The sequence below is a fragment of the Cherax quadricarinatus genome, chromosome 62, assembly GCF_038502225.1.
Source record: "Cherax quadricarinatus isolate ZL_2023a chromosome 62, ASM3850222v1, whole genome shotgun sequence".
Taxonomy (NCBI): Eukaryota; Metazoa; Arthropoda; class Malacostraca; order Decapoda; family Parastacidae; genus Cherax; species Cherax quadricarinatus.
This window is the reverse complement of record NC_091353.1, coordinates 20,649,377-20,669,316: the sequence shown is the minus strand read 5'-3', so window position 1 is coordinate 20,669,316 and position 19,940 is coordinate 20,649,377. Positions and strand designations below refer to the sequence as shown.

The 19,940-nt window shown below is 41.5% G+C and overlaps 1 protein-coding gene across 1 annotated transcript in view; it reads right to left on the bottom strand.

Annotated features, from left to right (window-relative positions):
* vap (RAS p21 protein activator vap) overlaps nt 1-19,940 on the bottom strand; it is a 186,945-nt gene that overhangs the window by 70,150 nt on the left and 96,855 nt on the right. Inside the window, exon 6 of the mRNA XM_070098485.1 lies at nt 7,566-7,681. Within this exon, the coding sequence (XP_069954586.1) occupies nt 7,566-7,681 (116 nt within the window). The remainder of the gene's footprint in view (nt 1-7,565; nt 7,682-19,940) is intronic.

Sequence of the window (19,940 nt, the reverse complement as noted above, 5' to 3'; positions counted from 1 at the left end):
CCAGGGATGGGATTTAGTGATTATTCTTACTGCAGCTTTTTGAACATAAGAACATAAGAACGAAGGAACACTGCAGAAGGCCTACTGGCCCATGCGAGGCAGGTCCAAGTCCCTACCGGCTTAAGCCAATGCACCCAACCTAGTCAGGTCAGGTCACATTGACTTAAGGGAGGAACACGGCAACCGACCTGTTAGCACAAGCTATCAGGTCCAACTCACACCCACCCACATCTACTCATGTATTTATCCAACCTATTTTTAAAGCTACACAACGTTCTGGCCTCTATAACTGTACTTGGGAGTTTGTTCCACTCATCCACAACTCTATTACCAAACCAGTACTTTCCTATATCCCTCCTGAATCTGAATTTTTCCAACTTAAAACCATTGCTGCGAGTCCTGTCTAGGCTAGATATTTTCAGCACACTATTTACATCCCCTTTATTTATTCCTGTCTTCCACTTATAAACCTCAATCATATCCCCCCTAATTCTACGTCTTTCTAGAGAGTGCAGTTTCAGGGCCCTTAGTCTATCCTCATAGGGAAGGTTTCTGATACATGGGATCATCTTTGTCATCCTCCTTTGTACATTTTCCAGAGAATTTATATCCATTCTGTAATACGGTGACCAAAACTGTGCAGCATAATCTAAATGAGGCCTAACCAAGGATGTATAGAGTTGAAGAACAACCTGAGGACTCCTATTATTTATGCTTCTTGATATGAAGCCAAGGATTCTATTAGCTTTATTGCGAACACTTATGCACTGTTGTCTTGGTTTCAGATTACTGCTAACCAGAACTCCTAAATCTTTTTCGCAATCCGTAATATTAAGATCTACATTATTTAGTTTATATGTGGCATGGTTATTGTCCTGTCCAACATTTAGAACTTTGCATTTGTCTATATTAAACTGCATCTGCCACTTCTCCGACCACTGCATCAGTCTATTCAAATCTTCCTGGAGTGCTCGAATGTCCTCGTCAGAATGAATTCGACGGCCTATTTTGGTGTCATCGGCAAACTTGCCGATGTCGCTCTTTATGCCCTCATCTATGTCGTTTATGTAGATTGTGAACAGCAGGGGGCCCAACACTGACCCCTGTGGAACACCGCTCGTGACGCTTCCCCACTCTGATTTCTCCCCATTTATGCAAACTCTCTGCTGCCTATTTGTCAACCATGCCTCTATCCAGGAAAAAATTTCTCCTCCTATTCCATGTGCTTTAATTTTCCTCAATAGTCTCTGATGTGGGACCCTGTCAAAAGCCTTACTGAAGTCCATATACACAATATCATATTCATTACCATGATCTACCTCCTCAAATACCTTAGTGAAAAAAGTTAATAAATTCGTAAGGCAGGAACGCCCCTTTGTAAAACCATGCTGAGATTCGTTGATTAATTTATGCTTTTCAAGGTGGCTACGAACTGCCTCGGCAATTATTGATTCCATAAATTTTCCCACTATGGAGGTTAGGCTTATTGGTCTATAGTTCGAAGCTAAGGACCTGTCACCTGTTTTGAAAATAGGTATCACATTTGCCATTTTCCACTTATCTGGCACCATGCCAGTTTGTAGTGATATGTTGAAAAGATTAGCCAAAGGTGTGCTAAGCTCCTCTTTACATTCCTTTAGAACCCTTGCATACAGTTCATCAGGGCCTGGGGATTTGTTAGGTTTTAATTTATCTATTTGCCTAAGGACCATGTCACTTGTGACCCTAATAGTGCACAGTTTATTATCGTCCTGTTCTACATAATTTATCATTACTGGAATATCGCTGGTATCCTCCTGTGTAAAAACTGAGAGGAAGTATGTGTTAAAAATTCTACACATTTCCTTATCACTGTCAGTGAGCTGACCCGAGGAACTTTTGAGTGGGCCTATCTTGTCCCTGATCTTACTTCTGTATACCTGAAAGAATCCTTTTGGGTTAGTCTTCGATTCTCTTGCAACTTTAACCTCATAATCTCTATTTGCTTTTCTAATTCCCTTTTTTATTTCTCTCTTTAACTGAATATATCGATTTCTTAATTGCCCCTCTCCTCTTTTGATTTGCCTATATATGCCTCTCTTTTGACCAATCAGATATTTTAATCTATTGTTCATCCATTTAGGATCATTTTTGTTTGATCTGATTTCCCTATTTGGAACATAATTTGACTGAGCAGCTAGAACTATGCCCTGGAAAGCATCATATCGGCAACCATCACCACCTACCTGACCCCTAGTCAGGTCATTCCAGTTCAGCCCACCTAAGTAATTTTTCAGTCCTATGAAATCAGCCAAGCGAAAGTCAGGGACGGAGACTTGATTGCCATTATTAGGGGAATTCCATGATATGTTAAAACTGAGTGATTTGTGATCACTCTCCCCAAGCTCATCATTAACCTCAAGATTATTAATTAGTGTTTCCCTACTGGCAAGAACCAAGTCAAGGAGGTTATTTCCCCTAGTTGGCTCTGTCACAAACTGTTTTAAAAAACAATCCTGGATCGTATCAAGAAAGTCACCCGACTCTAAATTTCCTGTCAAATTGCTCCAGTCAATCTGTCTATAGTTGAAATCTCCCATTAGCACAACATTTTCGTATGTAGATGCCTTACGAATTTCGTCCCATAATAGTTTACTGCACTCCCTATCAAGATTTGGGGCCCTGTAAATCACACCCAAAATTAGTTTTTCTCGGCCCTCGAGAAGCTGTAACCAAACAGATTCAGTGGCTGACGCTTCTAATTTAATATCTTGTCTAACACAACAATTTAAATTGTCTCTGACATACATCGCTACTCCACCACCTTTCCTGTTGACCCTGTCAGTGTGGAATAATTTATAGCCTTGTATGTGACATTCAGAGGGCATCTCTCTATCTTTCAGATTGAGCCAGGTCTCTGTTATAGCAATAATGTCTATGTTTCCTGCACTTGCAATTAATCTTAGCTCATCTATCTTATTTCTAACACTCCTGCTATTAGTATAGTAAACCTTAAGGGAGCTAGTCCCTTGCTGCCCTCTGCTGTCCCCCTTTGTTTGCTGACCTGTTCTATTGTCTTTATTTATAACTTCATGCTGAATGCCTTTTATACATTTACTGTTTCCAACCCTAGTGTTGCAACCTGCTTGTTTCCCACACACACCCATACCTCTATCTTCCATCAGTTTAAAATCATAGGCATTTCACCAATGGCCTTCTCAATCGAGTCTGCAAGTGCTACCACCCCTGCCCCAGAGAGATGAACCCCATCCCTTGCATACATATCATGTTTGCCATAAAAGTTGTTCCAGTTGTCAATGAATGGGATTGCAAGTTCCTTGCAGTATCTGTCTAGCCAGCAATTTACACCAATTGCCCTAGACAACCATTCATTTCCTACTCCCCTTCTAGGCAAGATGCTACATATGATTGGGATCCCTCCCTTAGACTTAATGAAATCTATAGCTGACCTGTACTTATCTAGCAGCTCTTCTCTCCTACCCTTCCCAATATCATTTCCACCAGCACTGAGACAGATAATGGGCTTGTTCCCATTACCTGACATGATATTATCCAGTCTGTTGACAATGTCCCCAACACCAGCTCCAGGGAAGCACACTCTATCTCTCATCTTCTTATTCCTATTACAAAAAGCACGATCAACATATCTTACCTGAGAGTCACCAACCACAAGAATGCGCTTACCTTCATTAGCAGGGGCAGTAGTACCCTTACCTTCACTGGCCACTGAAGTACATTCATCCTGGAGAACAGAGAAGCGATTTCCTACCTTCAGATCTGCACTCTTAACTTTCCTTACTCTGATGCGCCTCCCATTACTGTGAACAACTCGCCACTTGTAGCAGGTGCTGGGCTGCACCTCACTGCTGGTAGCCGTTGCTACCACCCCACCAACAGCCTCCTCACAGTGAGAGACAGACTGCACCTCACTGCTAGAAGCCTCATTCCCCACATCTCCAACCACCTCACACTCTCTCCCAGGCCCATTGAGGTGGACCTTCAGCCTCCTAATCTCCTCCTGGAGAAGCAAGACCTCCTCCTTCAACTCTCCAACCTCAGCTTTTAAAACACTGTAGAAGCAAGCCATGCTTTGTAACCGTCCACGCTAATCCCCAAGCAGCTCAGGGTCTGTGACCTCACGTGACGACTGACCACTTTGTTGGGTTATTATTGGCTTTAGGTGTGTTGCTGCAGTTGATCCCCAAGCACAAATAGCATAGGTGAGGTATGGATAAATAAGTGAGTGGTATAGTGTGAGAAGGGCATTTTGCGGCACGTAGTATCGTATCTTGGAGAGGATCCCAACTGTTTTGGATACTTTTTTGGTTATGTGTTGTATATGGGTGCTGAAATTCAGGTTGTTGTCAAGGTATAGGCCTAGGAATTTGCCCTCATTATGTCTGGTAATTAGAGTGTTGTCGATCTTAATGTTAATTTGTGCATCTCCTGCTCTGCTACCAAACATAATATAGTAGGTTTTGTCAGTGTTAAGCGTAAGTTTATGAAAGAAGAAATATGAGATGTGGTAGCCAGATAACTTGTACAAGTGATGCCAAGAATAACATTTTCTCTAATCTAACATAAGAGAAAATGTGTTACTGGGGGTAACTGTAGAAAATTATTCCTTTCGTATGTATGTAAGTTTATTCAGGTATACACAAATACAGTTACATAGATTATCATACATAACAACATATGTGTAGAGAACCTAGGATAACCCAAAAAAGTCAGTGACTTATTTCCATTGCCTTCACTCAGAGCATCATTTCTTCTCAAAATGATGTTACATGAGAATGGGAGTGTTCTTCTTTATTTATTCTACCGTATCAATGTAGAGACAACCTGTACACAATGTAACTTGTACACAAACCAGACGTGTACACTTCGTTTATAAAACTTACCTTCGCCTGGTTTGTTTACATAACTCTGCACCTGTACTCTCTCATGCACTCATTCTTTCTCTCTCTCATTTATTCGTTTTATCTCATTTACTTACTCCTGACCCTACATTAAGACTACAAATATTTTAAGGTAAGTAATGAGTGAACTGTATACATGTATACATTTTATCGCTCTGGGATGCTTAAATGTAATAGAATATTATGTGTAGGTGGGTTGGCCTGGTATGGTAGCCCGGCTGACTACCATACATACCACACTTGATTTTTTACAATAAATACTACTCATCTCACCCTATATTTTAAGGTAAGTAATGAGTGAACTGTATATACATTTTATCGCTCTGGGATGCTTAAATATCATAGAATTGTATGTGTGGGTGGGGTGGCCTGGTATGGTAGCCTGGCTGACTACCATACATACCACACTTGATTTCTTACAATAAATACTACTTGTCTCACCCTAGATTAAGACTATAAATATTTTAAGGTAAGTAATGAGTCCACTATGTGTGTATTGTACTTTTTTATTGTTTTTTGATGCCTGGTTCTATTGCTAACTTAATATATGTTAGTGTAAACTTGTTATCTAGTGTTTGTATGCATTTGTAAGTGGAAAAAAAGGGTGTTCCACTTTACGGCGGTAGCCTGGAACCTAACCAGCCGTATAAGTGGGGCCCTACCGTACCTGTTTACTGCCAGGTAAACAGAGGACAACGGACATAAAGGGATTGACTGATACATCTTGCAAGGCTTGAGACTGAACCCAGATAATTCAGTTGCAAGCTGAAGGTTCTACCACTGAACTGTGAGCCCTCAGTCACATCGTGATCACATTCGTAAAATGCCTCTGTGAAAGCAACACTTGTGTTTCAATTCTTCTCCACACCTACATAATTCTGTCATAGTGGTTTAGTAAGTATGGCTTTAGTAAGTATGGCAAGTATGATCTTCCCACTCTACTTCATCTCAGCAGAGAGATATGAGCCAAGAACAAAGCTGAAAGCTCTAAGCTAAGAACAATGCTGAAACATAAGAAGAAAAATGTGAGCTAGAAAGAAAGATGTGACCTATGAAGAAGAAAATGTGAGCTAGAAAGAAAGATGTGAGCTATAAAGAAGAAAATGTGAGCTAGGAAGAGAAATGTAGGCTAAGAAGAAAGATATGAGCTAAGAAGAAAGGTGTGAGGTAAGAAGAAAGATGAAAGCTCTGAGATTGGAGGGAGGGAGTATGGAGGAAGTGAATATAGTCAGATATTTGAGAGTGGACATGTTGTCAGATGGGTTTATGAAGTACAAGGTAAATCACAGAACTGATGAAGGAAAAAAGGTGGGTGGTGCATTGAGGTACCTGTGGAGACAAAGAACGTCATCTAGGAAGACAAGAAGGGAATGTATGAGAGAATAGTGGTACCAACACGTATATGGGTGTGAAGCATGGGTTGCTAATGTAGCAGAAAAAGGAGGCTGGAGGCAGTAGAGATGTCATGTCTATGGGAAAAACATGTGGCATGAATATTATGCAAAGAATTTGTAGTGTGGAAATCAGGAGGTGTGGAGTTACTAAAAGTATTATTCAGAGGGTTGAGGAGGGGTTGTTGAGGTGGTTTGGTCATTTAGAGAGGATGGAGCAAAATAGGATGACTTGGAGGGTGTATAAATCTGCAGATGAGGAAAGGCAGGGTAGGGGTTGTCCTTGGAAAGGCTGGAGGAAGGGGGTAAAGGTTTCATGTGCAAGGGGCTTGGACATACAGTAGGCATGTGTGAGCATGTTAGATAGGAGTGAGTGGAGACAAAGGTTTTTGGGACCTGACGAGCTGTTAGAGTATGAACAGGGTAATATTTCGTGAAGTGATTCAGGAGAACCAGTTAGCCGGACTTTAGTCCTGGAGGTGAGAAGTACAATGCCTGCACTCTAAAGGAGGGGTTTGGGATATTTTCTGTTTAGAGTGATGTCAAAACTGTCACATCTTTGCACATGTGGCAAAACAGTGGTAGTGTGATTAATGGTAGAAGTGTTTCTTTTTCAAGTCACCTTGCCTTGGTGGGAGATGGCTGGTGTATCAAAAAAAAAAAAAAAATAGGTTTTAACTAATAAAATAAATGACTAAGAGAGCATATAATAGTGGGGAGGAAGGAGGGCTAAGGGTCATCCCAGGAAGGGTTGGAGGGAGGGGTCAGGGGGTAAAGGAGGTTCTGAGTGCTGGGAGCTTCACCATCCAGCAGGTTTGTGTTAGTATGTTAGATAAGAGTGAACAGAGTAAAGTGAGCCTTTATGACTTGACATATTAACCATACCATGGGCGGGATTTGAACCCGCAGTCAGAGAGTCAGAGGTATGGTTTGTTTGCAATCGTGTCATTATGATTTCGTGAGTCACTTGACATACTGTTGGAGTGTGAGCAAACTAACTTCTGTGAAGAAATTCTGGGAAACTGGTTAGATAGATTTGAGTCCTGAAGGTGGGAAGTAAATTTTCAAGAGGGTTGAGGATACTGCAGTTTGCAGGGTCAACCTGCCTCCATGGAGATATCTTGTCGAGGCCCGGTCCAAGACCAGGCCTCAATGTGTTAAAAATTATAAATAATAATAATAATAATAATAATAATAATAATAATAATAATAATAATAATAATTATAATAATAACTATGAGAGAAGTGGACTTACATAGGGCAGGCTGCAGCCGAGGCAAAGATGCTTTGTGTGATGTCATCAAGAACTTTGAGGAGAAACTCTGCATTTGCACAAGCATCCATAGGATTGTCCATTTTTGTTGGATTGAGCTGCAACAAGAGAACTGTATGCTAGGCACAAAACTTAACAAAAAAAATATGATAAAAATCTTGCTATTTAGTCTTGAATAATCAAACTTAAAACAATAAGACTGCTACTTGTTATCACACTATCTCCTACTTGTTATATACAACTGCTATTTGTTATCACACTATCTCCTACTTGTTAAATACCAACAACTACCGCTGACATATTTCACTTCACAATAACCATCACCGATTCTCACTACCTCAGGAAATACACAAACATTCTAAAACAAGAACACTGTCATTTTGAAACATAACACTGGAACTTTCACTTTGGGAAGAACAAAATGTTCTTCGAGACAGAATAAAACTCCGAATTCCACATGAAGAAAACATAACGATAGATAATTATAAAATAAAATATGAATATAGTACAAAGAAAATGCCAACAGTTTTTCAAAAGGAGAGAATAACAAATACCAAAAGAGGTGAAAGGCAAATAATGAAAGACTACAAATAATGTATGAGATATATATGGCAGTGGAACACATGAACACATTCAAGAGTTATTCTACTCATAAGCTTAGCATGAGGCAGGCCTTCATGGTCGGTCAGGCTGTTGCTGCTGCCAGAAGACTGTAAGCCTACACAGCCAAACAGGAAATCACACAAAGCATCCCCAGTACAAGGCACAACAATATTAATAAACAAATAACTCACACACAGGAGAAATCAACTTATGACATTTTAGCTTGGTTTGGACCACTAACTAGAAGATCAAGCAGTGCCGGTCATCAACAAAAACCTACCTATCAAGCTTGAGTAGAATAAATTTTACTTGTTACTTCTATGCAATGATTAATTAAAAATGTAGAAAAACATATGCCCTTTCATAAATGGCCTCCTCACAAAGACAACTGCAGTCTACAGAGCCTAGACAGAAACCCATACCAGTAAATAAGTTCCAGGGAGGAATAGGCCTATATGCAATATTCACATGGTTGAGAAGAGCTCCTGAAGTCATCAGATAATATAGTACAAGTACTGGGAATCAAATTCAGAGCAGAAAAAACTAGTGAATTTCTTAATAAAGTGTATCATATAGCATGGAAGCCTTGCTGAGCACTCTGTTCCCAAAACAATGCTGAGAAAAGTTCAATACAAAAGCCTCTAGTCTTTCTTTAAACACGTACCTCTGAAAAAGGCACTTGTTTAGACTACAGAAGAGAAATACATAGTTGAATGGCTTAAAAAGCTACAAAATACAGAACAGAGGAAAAAATACTTACATATACTGGGGAAAGTAGGCAAGTGGATATTCAACTTTCCAACAGACACGACACAAGAGAGTGGTTAATAAGTGGAGACAACGCCAACATCAGCAAAGCAGAAAGCCTGGTACTCCAAGACACAGTCCTCAAGTGTCAGCAAGGTAACATTTATAGAAGGATTCAGGGAAAACTGTTAGCTGGATTTGAGTACTGGAGGTGAGAAGTACAGTGCCTGCACTCTGAAGGAGGGGTGGTAGTAGGAAGTACAGTGCCTGCATTCTGAAGGAGGGGTGGTGATAGGAAGTACAGTGCCTGCACTCTCAAGGAGGGGTAGTGGTGGGAAGTACAGTGCCTGCATTCACAAGGAGGGGTGGTGGTGGGAAGTACAGTACCTTCACTCTCAAGGAGGGGTGGTGGTGGGAAGTACAGTACCTGCACTCTGAAGGAGGGGTGGTGGTGGGAAGTACAGTGCCTGCACTCTGAAGGAGGGGTGGTGGTGGGAAGTACAGTGCCTGCACTCTGAAGGAGGGGTGGTGGTGGGAAGTACAGTACCTTCACTCTGAAGGAGGGGTGGTGGTGGGAAGTACAGTGCCTGCACTCTGAAGGAGGGGTGGTGGTGGGAAGTACAGTGCCTGCACTCTGAAGGAGGGGTGGTGGTGGGAAGTACAGTACCTTTACTCTCAAGGAGGGGTGGTGGTGGGAAGTACAGTACCTGCACTCTGAAGGAGGGGTGGTGGTGGGAAGTACAGTACCTTCACTCTCAAGGAGGGGTGGTGGTGGGAAGTACAGTGCCTGCACTCTGAAGGAGGGGTGGTGGTGGGAAGTACAGTGCCTGCACTCTGAAGGAGGGGTGGTGGTGGGAAGTACAGTGCCTGCACTCTGAAGGATGGGTGGTGGTGGGAAGTACAGTGCCTGCACTCTCAAGGAGGGGTGGTGGTGGGAAGTACAGTACCTTCACTCGCAAGGAGGGGTGGTGGTGGGAAGTACAGTACCTTCACTCTCAAGGAGGGGTGGTGGTGGGAAGTACAGTACCTTCACTCTCAAGGAGGGGTGGTGGTGGGAAGTACAGTGCCTGCACTCTCAAGGAGGGGTGGTGGTGGGAAGTACAGTGCCTGCACTCTGAAGGAGGGGTGGTGGTGGGAAGTACAGTGCCTGCACTCTAAACAAGAGATGGAGAGTTACAGTTTGGAGAAACATCTGAACTGCAAAGTCAGTGCACCTCTGGTGATGGAGTGAGTGATAGTGAAAACATTTCTTCTTTTACAGACCACACTACCTTGGTGAGAGACAGCCAGTGTGCAGCCTCTCCTCACTTAACGACGGAGTTCCATTCCTAAGACCATGTCATTAAACGAATTCGTCACTAAGCGAGAAGCATACTATAATGGTAGTGGGTTTGTATCTACCATCTTTGATATTGTTTTAATGTCACCTTTGCACCATTTCTGGTATATTTTTAAATGTTTATACACTAGTGTACTGTATATTGAAATAAACAGAATACAGGAAATCAGCTCTAACATACATTATTTAGGTATAAATACTGGTCAGAGAGCCCGTTATAAGTCCAAGATGTTTGTAAACAACTATATCGCTAAGTGAGGAGAGGCTGTATATGTAAACACTGCATGTACTGACTGGTATATGTAAACACTGCATGTACTGACTGGTATTCAGGAATCAACTAAGTTAATCATTAACGTATCTGAGAATCGTATGGGACACGTATGTACGGACCAATGATCTTAAACTAGCTGAACAAGTATTACACATGTTGCAGAATCATCACATCTGCACAAGTGGAAAGATACAACTGTGGCCAAAATGTGTATTACTTGCCACAGTAATGCTTATGCCTTATATCTACAAGCACAGTATAGCGCTGACTTTTTTGGGGGGTTATTCTAGGTAATTTACACTATGTACGATAACTGTACCCATATGTATCTGTGCCTGAAAAACTTAGTCCTCAATTCTTTTCTGTCATTCAAACAATTATGTTTGATTGGTACATATTTCTTGAAGGACAGGTGTCTCTTGAACAGAATCAAGGACTAAATAAGTTTGTTTAGGCATAGGTACATATAAGTACAGTTATCATACATAATGTAAACTACCCAGGATATAAGGCATAAGCATTGCTTTTTTTTTTTCAACAAGTCGGCCATCTCCCACCGAGGCAGGGTGACCCAAAAAGAAAGAAAATCACCAAAAAGAAAATACTTTCATCATAATTCAACACTTTCACCTAACACATAATCACTGTTTTTGGCAGAGGTGCCCAGAACACAACAGTTTAGAAGCATATACATATAAAGATATACAACATATCCCTCCAAACTGCCAATATCCCAACCCCTCCTTTCAGGTGCAAGCATTGTACTTCCCATCTTCAGTACTCAAGTCCAGCTATATAAAAATAACCGGTTTCTACGAATCCTTTCACTAAATATTACCCTGCTCACACTCCAACAGCTCATCAGGTCCCAAATACCATTTGTCTCCATTCACTCCTATCTAACACACTCATGCATGCATGCTGGAAGTCCAAGCCCCTCGCCCACAAAACCTCCTTTACCCCCTCCCTCCAACCTTTTCAAGAAGGGCTCCAACCCCTCCTTCCTTCCCTTACAGATTTATATGCTCACCATGTCATTTGACTTTGATCCATTCTCTAAATGACCAAACCACCTCAACAACCCCTCTTCAGCCCTCTGACTAATACTTTTATTAACTTCACACCTCCTAATTTCCACACTCCAAATTCCCTGCATAATATTTACATCACACATTGCCCTTAGACAGGACATCTCCACTGCCTCCTTGCTGCAGCATTTACAGCCCAACCTTCACACCCATATAAGTGTGTTGGTACCACTATACTTTCATATTTTCCCTTCTTTGCCTCCATAGATATGTTTTTTTTTTGTCTCCACATATACCTCAATGCACTACTCACCTTTTTTCCTTCATCAATTCTATGGTTAACCTCATCCTTCATAAATCCATCCACTGACACTTCAACTCCCAAATATCTGAAAGCATTCACTTCTTCCATACTCCTCTCCAATTTGATATCCAATTTTTCTTTATCTAAATCTATTTGATACCCTCATCACCTTACTCTTTTCTATGTTCACTTTCAACTTTCTACCTTTACACACACTCCCAAACTCGTCCAATAACCTTCGCAACTTTTCTTCAGAATCTCTCGTAAGCCAGAGGCATCATATGGGGGGAAAGCCACCCTGGGTGACACCATTTAAGGGGTGACACCATAGAGCCTCTAAAGAAGGTAACACTGATGACCAAAACCATGCTCCAGCAACCTAAGAGAAAAATTCTTCATTTCTATATAGCCTATTTTAGGATTACATAGTACAAACAGGCCTATATAGAGAAAATCATTGATTTTGTTGATGTGATAGATGATTTTGCAGGATTGAAGGCAAGGAAATGAAATATCAGATTCTTTGAGATGTTACCTATACTCACGGTTAAATCGGAACTAGTGTTTTTCTTTATTTTTCAAGTATTTTTTTTTTCATTGTTGAAGATGAATAAATGTAGGATCTGTTGCCTATACTCAAATTGGTATTTGAGTTTGTTTCCTCAATATTACTATGATTATTTATTTTATCATTAATAAAGTTCAGTTTATGGCCTTTAAACATTCTCATTGCTAAACATTAGTCACTGGTCGTGCAGTAGTGATGTCACAGAAGTTTACTATCCCATCCCCCGGCCCTTGGATTTCATGGGGGTGACACCAAAGATGCTGCCCCGGGTGACACCAGAGATTCCACACCGGGTGACACCAACCCTAGCGATGCCTCTCCCATAAGCACAGTATCATCAGCAAAAAGTAACAATGTCAATTCCCATTTTGTATTTGATTCCCCATAATTTAATCCCACCCCTCTCCCAAACACCCTAGCATTTACTTGCTTTACAACCCCATCTATAAATATATTATACAACAATGGTGACATTACAAATCCCTGTCTAATACCTACTTTTACCGGGAAGTAGTCTCCCTCTCTTCTACACACCCTAACCTGAGCCTCACTATCCTCATAAAAACTCTTTACAGCATTTAATAACTTACCACCTATTCCATATACAGTGGACCCCCGGTTAACGATATTTTTTCACTCCAGAAGTATGTTCAGGTGCCAGTACTGACCGAATTTGTTCCCATAAGGAATATTGTAAAGTAGATTAGTCCATTTCAGACCCCCAAACATACACGTACAAACGCACTTACATAAATACACTTACATAATTGGTCGCATTCGGAGGTGATCGTTATGCGGGGGTCCACTGTACTTGCAACATCTGCTTTTAACATTTCTGTCATGATCCCATCAGTTCCAGCTGCTTTACCTCCTTTCATTCTATGCAATGCCTCATGCACCTCCCACACACTCACATCCTGTTCTTCTTTACTCCTAAAAGATGGTATACGTACCTCCCTTGCCTCGACTAGTGCTAAAAAACTCGACCAACACTATTCGTTCCGTCTGAGACGTGTCCACTTCTGGCCAGTGTTTACAAGCTAGCCAGCCACTGCGGTTGCTTCCAAGCATACAATCGGAACATTTCATATTATCACAGCCATTTTAGTGATTGCACCTGCAAAATAAGTCACCATGGGCCCCAAGAAAGCTTCTAGTGCCAACCCTACAGCAAAAAGGGTGAGAATTACTATGGATATGAAGAAAGAGATCATTGCTAAGTATGAAAGTGTAGTGCATGTCTCCGAGCTGGCCAGGTTGTACACAAAACCCCAATCAACCATCGCTACTATTGTGGCCAAGAAAACGGCAATCAAGGAAGCTGTTCTTGCCAAAGGTGCAACTATGTTTTCGAAACTGAGATCGCAAGTAATAGAAGATGCTGAGAGACTGTTATTGGTGTGGATAAATGAAAAACAGATAGCAGGAGATAGCATCTCTCAAGCGATCATATGTGAAAAGGCTAGGAAGTTGCATGAGGATTTAATTAGAAAAATGCCAGCAACTAGTGGTGATGTGAGTGAATTTAAGGCCAGCAAAGGTTGGTTTGAGAGATTTAAGAATTGTAGTGGCATACATAGTGTGATAAGGCATGGTGAGGCTGCCAGTTTGGACCAAAAAGCAGCTGAAAAATATGTGCAGGAATTCAAGGAGTACATAGACAGTGAAGAATTGAAACCTGAACAAGTGTTTAATTGTGACACTGACAATGTTGTGAAACACTTTAGGAATGTCATAAAGGAACGGGAGGTACAGGCCTCTATGGGCAGATATGTTGTGCGACAGAGGTCCAGTGACTCTCAAGCTGGTCCTAGTGGTATTAAAAGAAGAAGGGAAGTAACCCCAAAAAAGGACTTGCCACCTCAAGTCCTAATGGAAGGGGATTCCCTTTCTAAACACTAACACCATCAACACTCTCTCCTCCTCCCATCCCATCAATCACCACCAGATCTTCAATAAAGGTAAGTGTCATGTAACTGTACATGTCTTCTTCAGTTTGTGTGTATTAAAATTAATATTTCATGTGGTAAATTTTTTTTTTCAATACTTTTGGGTGTCTTGCACGGATTAATTTGATTTCCATTATTTCTTAAGGGGAAAATTAACTCGACTAACGATATTTTTGATTAACGATGAGCTCTCAGGAACGGATTAATATCGCTGGTCGAGGGTCCACTGTATTAGTGTGGTTGTGTTGAATACAACTGTACCATATAGTACTATATGGTACAATGGTGCCATAGGGTGCAATGATGCCATATGGTACAATGGTGCCATATGGTACAATGGTATCATATGGTACAATGGTACCATATGGTATAATGGCACCATATGGTACAATGGTACCATATGGTACAATGGCACCATATGGTACAATGGTACCACATGATACAATGGTACCATATGGTGCAATGGTACCATATGGTACCATTTGGTGCAATGATACCATTGTACCATATGATACCATTGTATGACATGGCACCATTGTACCATATGGTACCACTGTGCCATATGGTACAATGGTACCATATGGTTCAATACCATAGAATTCCTCTTCAGACCACTTCCATCAGTCTTAGAACTGTAAGTTGTGAAGAGGAGAGTCAGAATTCTCCTGGAGAGTGAGTGGGGAGTGAGAGCTTCCTTGCCGCCAGGCATGATGAACAAAGTTACTTTGGCGGCGTTCCCACAATGTCATGCTGGCGTCCAGATTTTTTCTATAGTGCGCACACTGACCACCTAAACCCATTCTCTCAGATGTAGGCCTACCAGCCTTCTTGCGCTAAATTTGACACCGCTAGAATTTTGGCGTAGGTCTACGGTTTGGACCCTCAACGTAAAGCCATAGATCTATGGCACAGACCCTGAAAGGGTTAACGACCCACTCGTAGGGACAGAACTCAGTCATCAAGTGAGGAGTGTCTGTTTGTACTATTCTGGACTGCCTATTTTTTTGTGTAAATTCACAAGTGTTCACACATCAAGCCACAAATACAAAGTCAACAATATTAAGAACACTACATTTATATCTCAGAGTGAAAGTAAGAGCATCAGGATTGCAGGTTCTAGTAAAGAGATGTGCTCTCAACTAAGACTGGAAAGCATAAATGGATTCCTGACACCTGAGAAAATCTGGAAACTACCAGATAGCCAGGTGCATTATCTACACACAAACAACCTGCACACAGGAGAATGAAATTTATGACAAAGTTTCGGTCTGACTTGCATCACTATTTTCATTCTCCTAGGTGCCAGATATCTGAGTATTGTTCAAGTCACTGTATTGTGCCATTTTATTACCTGGAGTATACCTGGAGAGGAAGTTTTGGGGGTCAATACCCCTGCAGCGTAGTCTTTGGCCAGGCCTCGTGGTGGATCACAACCTGATCAACCACAGCCTGGCTGGTCAAGTAATGACTTTAGGTGCCTGTCCAGCACCTTCTTGAAGACAGCCAGGGGTCTATTGGTAATCTTCCTTATGTATGCTGAGAGACAGCTGAACAATCCTGGGCCCCTGACACTTATTGTGTTGTCTCTTAGCATACTCATGGCCCCCCTGCCTTTCATTGGAGGGATGTTGCATCTCCTGCTGAGTCTTTTGCTTTCGTAAGGAGTGATTTTTATGTGCAGATATGGAACTAGTTCTTCTAGGGTTTTCCAAGTGTATATTATCATGCATCTTTCTCACATGCACTCCAGGGAGTACAAATCAAGGAACTTCAACCTTTGCCAGTAATTTAGGTGCTTTATCACACTTAAAAGCCATGAAAGTTCTCTGTATGTTCTCAAGGTCTGCAATTTCGCCTGCCTTGAAAGGAGCCACTAGTGTACAGCAATATTCCCGCCTAGAGAGAACAAGTGGCCAGGCTTAGGCTTGGTTACAAGTACTTCTGGCAGTTTGGGAGACACACAGATGATGATCAAACCAAATGCAAATTATGTGGTCAAGCATATGGTCACTGTCTTGAACACTGTGTGCTTATTGAGGAATATAGAGGAATACAGAGATAGACAGTATAATAACCTACGTGACATGTCAATATACGCATCTTATTAATGAAAATAAGATACCAGATATACTAAGCAAATTTCCTAAATTTGCTTTTAACAGATAAGTGAACTGTAGATATAAATCCAAATGTATACCTGTTAACCCTTTTGGGACCTAGTTCCTAGACCTTTTGTGTATCCAAATGCTCTTGCACTACTGTCTACAGGATGGATATGGGATGCACAATAAACTCGTCACTTCGGTGGCAAAATCTAAATTCTGAGTATACCAGGTAAAGTGTATGGTAGAGTTATTACTGAAAAAATTAGAGGTAAGAAAGAGAGTAGGATTGTAGATGAACAAGGAGGCTTTAGAATGGGTAGGGGATGTGTAGATCAAGTGTTTACATTGGAGAATATATGTGAACAGTATTTAGATAAAGGTAGGAAAGTTTTAATTGCATTTATGGATTCAGAAAAAAGCACATGATAGAGTAGACAGGGGTGCAAGGTGGCAGATGTTGCAAGTGAGTAGAATAGGTAGTAGTTTACTAAATGCTGTAAAGAGTTTTTATGAGGCTCAGGTTAGGGTGTGAAGGAGAGAGGAAGATTGCTTCCCAGTAAACGTAGGTCTTAGACAGGGATGTGTAATGGCACCATGTTTGTTTAACATATTTACAGATGAATGGTTCAGAGAACCGACATGTTGATAAATTAGACACATGTGCAACTCTTGGGTATCTTTATTGAGGAAACGTTTCGCCACACAGTGGCTTCATCAGTCCATACATAGGAGAAACTTGAAGAACAGGAGGAGAATGAGGTAATCAGTCCCTCAACCTTGAGTCGATGTGTTTCAGCTCCCATCAATCTTGAGTAGAATACGGCAGATGAGCGGAAAAGCAGCTTATAAACCGTATGGCAGGAGAGGTGTAGCAGTCATAGGTATTCTACTCAAGATTGATGGACTGAACACATCGACTCAAGGTTGAGGGACTGATTACCTCATTCTCCTCCTGTTCTTCAAGTTTCTCCTATGTATGGACTGATGAAGCCACTGTGTGGCGAAACGTTTCCTCAATAAAGATACCCAAGAGTTGCACATGTGTCTAATTTATCAACATATTTATAGATGGGGTTGTAAAATAAATAAATACTAGGGTGTTGGAGAGAGGGGTGGGATTAAATTATGGGGAATCAAATACAGTGGACCCCCGCATAGCGATCTTAATCCGTGCAAGAGGGCTGGCTGTTATGCGAAATGTTCGGTATGTGAATGAATTTTCCCCATAAGAAATAATGGAAATAAAATTAATCCGTGCAAGACACCCAAAAGTATGAAAAAAAAATTTTTTTACCACATGAAATGTTAATTTTAGTACACACAAACTGAAAAAGGCATGCACAATTACATGACACTTACTTTTATTGAAGATCTGGTGATGATTGATGGGATGGGAGGAGGGGAGAGAGAGTGTTAGTGTTTAGAAGGGGAATCCCCTTCCATTAAGACTTGAGGTGTCGAGTCCTTTTCTGGGGTTACTTCCCTTCTTCTTTTAATGCCACTAGGACCAGCTTCAGAGTCACTGGACTTCTTTCACACAACATATCTGTCCATAGTGGCCTGTACCTCTCGTTCCTTTATGATTTGTCTAAAGTGGTTCACAACATTGTCATTGTAACAGTCACCAGCACGGCTTGCAATAGCTGTGTGAGGGTGATTTTCATCAAAAAAGGTTTGCACTTCAAGCCATTTTGCACACATTTCCTTAATCTTTGAAGTAGGCAATTCCTTCAATTTCTCTCTCCCCTCCTTCGAACCAGTTTCCTCAGGTCTAGCCTCTTGCTCTTGAAGTTGATCTATCAGCTCATCAGTGGTTAGTTCTTCATTGTCCTCCTCCACCAACTCTTCCACATCCTCCCCACTAACCTCCAACCCCAAGGACTTCCCCAATGCCACAAATGATTCCTCAACTGGTATACTCCTCTCAGGGTTAGCCTCAAACCCTTCAAAATCCCTTTTGTCTACACATTCTGGCCACAGTTTCTTCCAAGCAGAGTTCAAGGTCTTCTTAGTCACTCCCTCCCAAGCCTTACCTATAAGGTTTATACAATTGAGGATATTAAAGTGATCTCTTCAAAACTCTCTTAGAGTCAGTTGAGTTTCTGAGGTCACTACAAAGCACCTTTCAAACAGAGCTTTTGTGTACAGTTTTTTGAAGTTTGCAATAACCTGCTGGTCCATGGGCTGCAGGAGAGGAGTGGTATTAGGAGGCAAAAACTTCACCTTAATGAAGCTCATGTCCCCATAAAGTCGCTCTGCCACGTCTGTAGGATGACCAGGGGCATTGTCTAACACCAGGAGGCACTTAAGTTCTAATTTCTTTTCAGTTAGGTAATCTTTGACATTGGGGGCAAATGCATGGTGTAACCAGTTATAGAAAAAGTCCCTAGTGACCCATGCCTTACTGTTTGATCTCCACAGCACACACAAATTATCCTTGAGGACATTCTTTTGCCTGAACGCTCTGGGAGTTTCAGAGTGATACACTAATAAAGGCTTAACTTTGCAATCACCACTAGCATTGGCACACATCAACAAAGTAAGCCTGTCTTTCATAGGCTTATGTCCTGGGAGTGCCTTTTCCTCCTGAGTAATGTAGGTCCTGCTTGGCATTTTCTTCCAGAACAGGCCTGTTTCATCACAATTAAACACTTGTTCAGGTTTCAGTCCTTCAGTTTCTATGTACTCCTTGAATTCCTGCACATATTTTTCAGCCGCTTTGTGGTCCGAACTGGCAGCCTCACCATGCCTTATCACACTATGTATGTCACTACGCTTCTTAAATCTCTCAAACCAACCTTTGCTGGCCTTAAATTCACTCACATCATCACTAGTTGCAGGCGTTTTTTTAATTAAATCCTCATGCAACTTCCTAGCCTTTTCGCTTATGATCGCTTGAGAGATGCTATCTCCTGCTAGCTGTTTTTCATTTATCCACACCAATAAGAGTCTCTCAACATCTTCCATCACTTGCGATCTTTGTTTCGAAAACACAGTTAAACCTTTGGCAAGAACAGCTTCCTTGATTGCCTTTCTGTTGCCCACAATAGTAGAGATGGTTGATTTGGGTTTCTTGTACAACCTGACCAGGTCGGTGATACGCACTCCACTTTCATACTTATCAATGATCTCTTTCTTCATCTGTATTGGAATTCTAACCCTTATTGCTGTAGGGTTGGAACTAGAAGCTTTCTTGGGGCCCATGGTCACTTATTTTCCAGAAACAGCACCGAAAACACTGTAATAATACGAAATATTCCGATTGTATGCTTGAATGTTACCGCGGAGGCTGGCTGGTAAACAATGCCACCGGCGGAACATATGAGGCTGGCTCAGGCCGCACATTGGACGCGTCTCGGACGAAGGGCGCTGAGCGGGTTTTTGGGCGGTATGCGGGGCAAAATTTTAGCGATCAAAGCGTCCGGTATGCGGATTGTCCG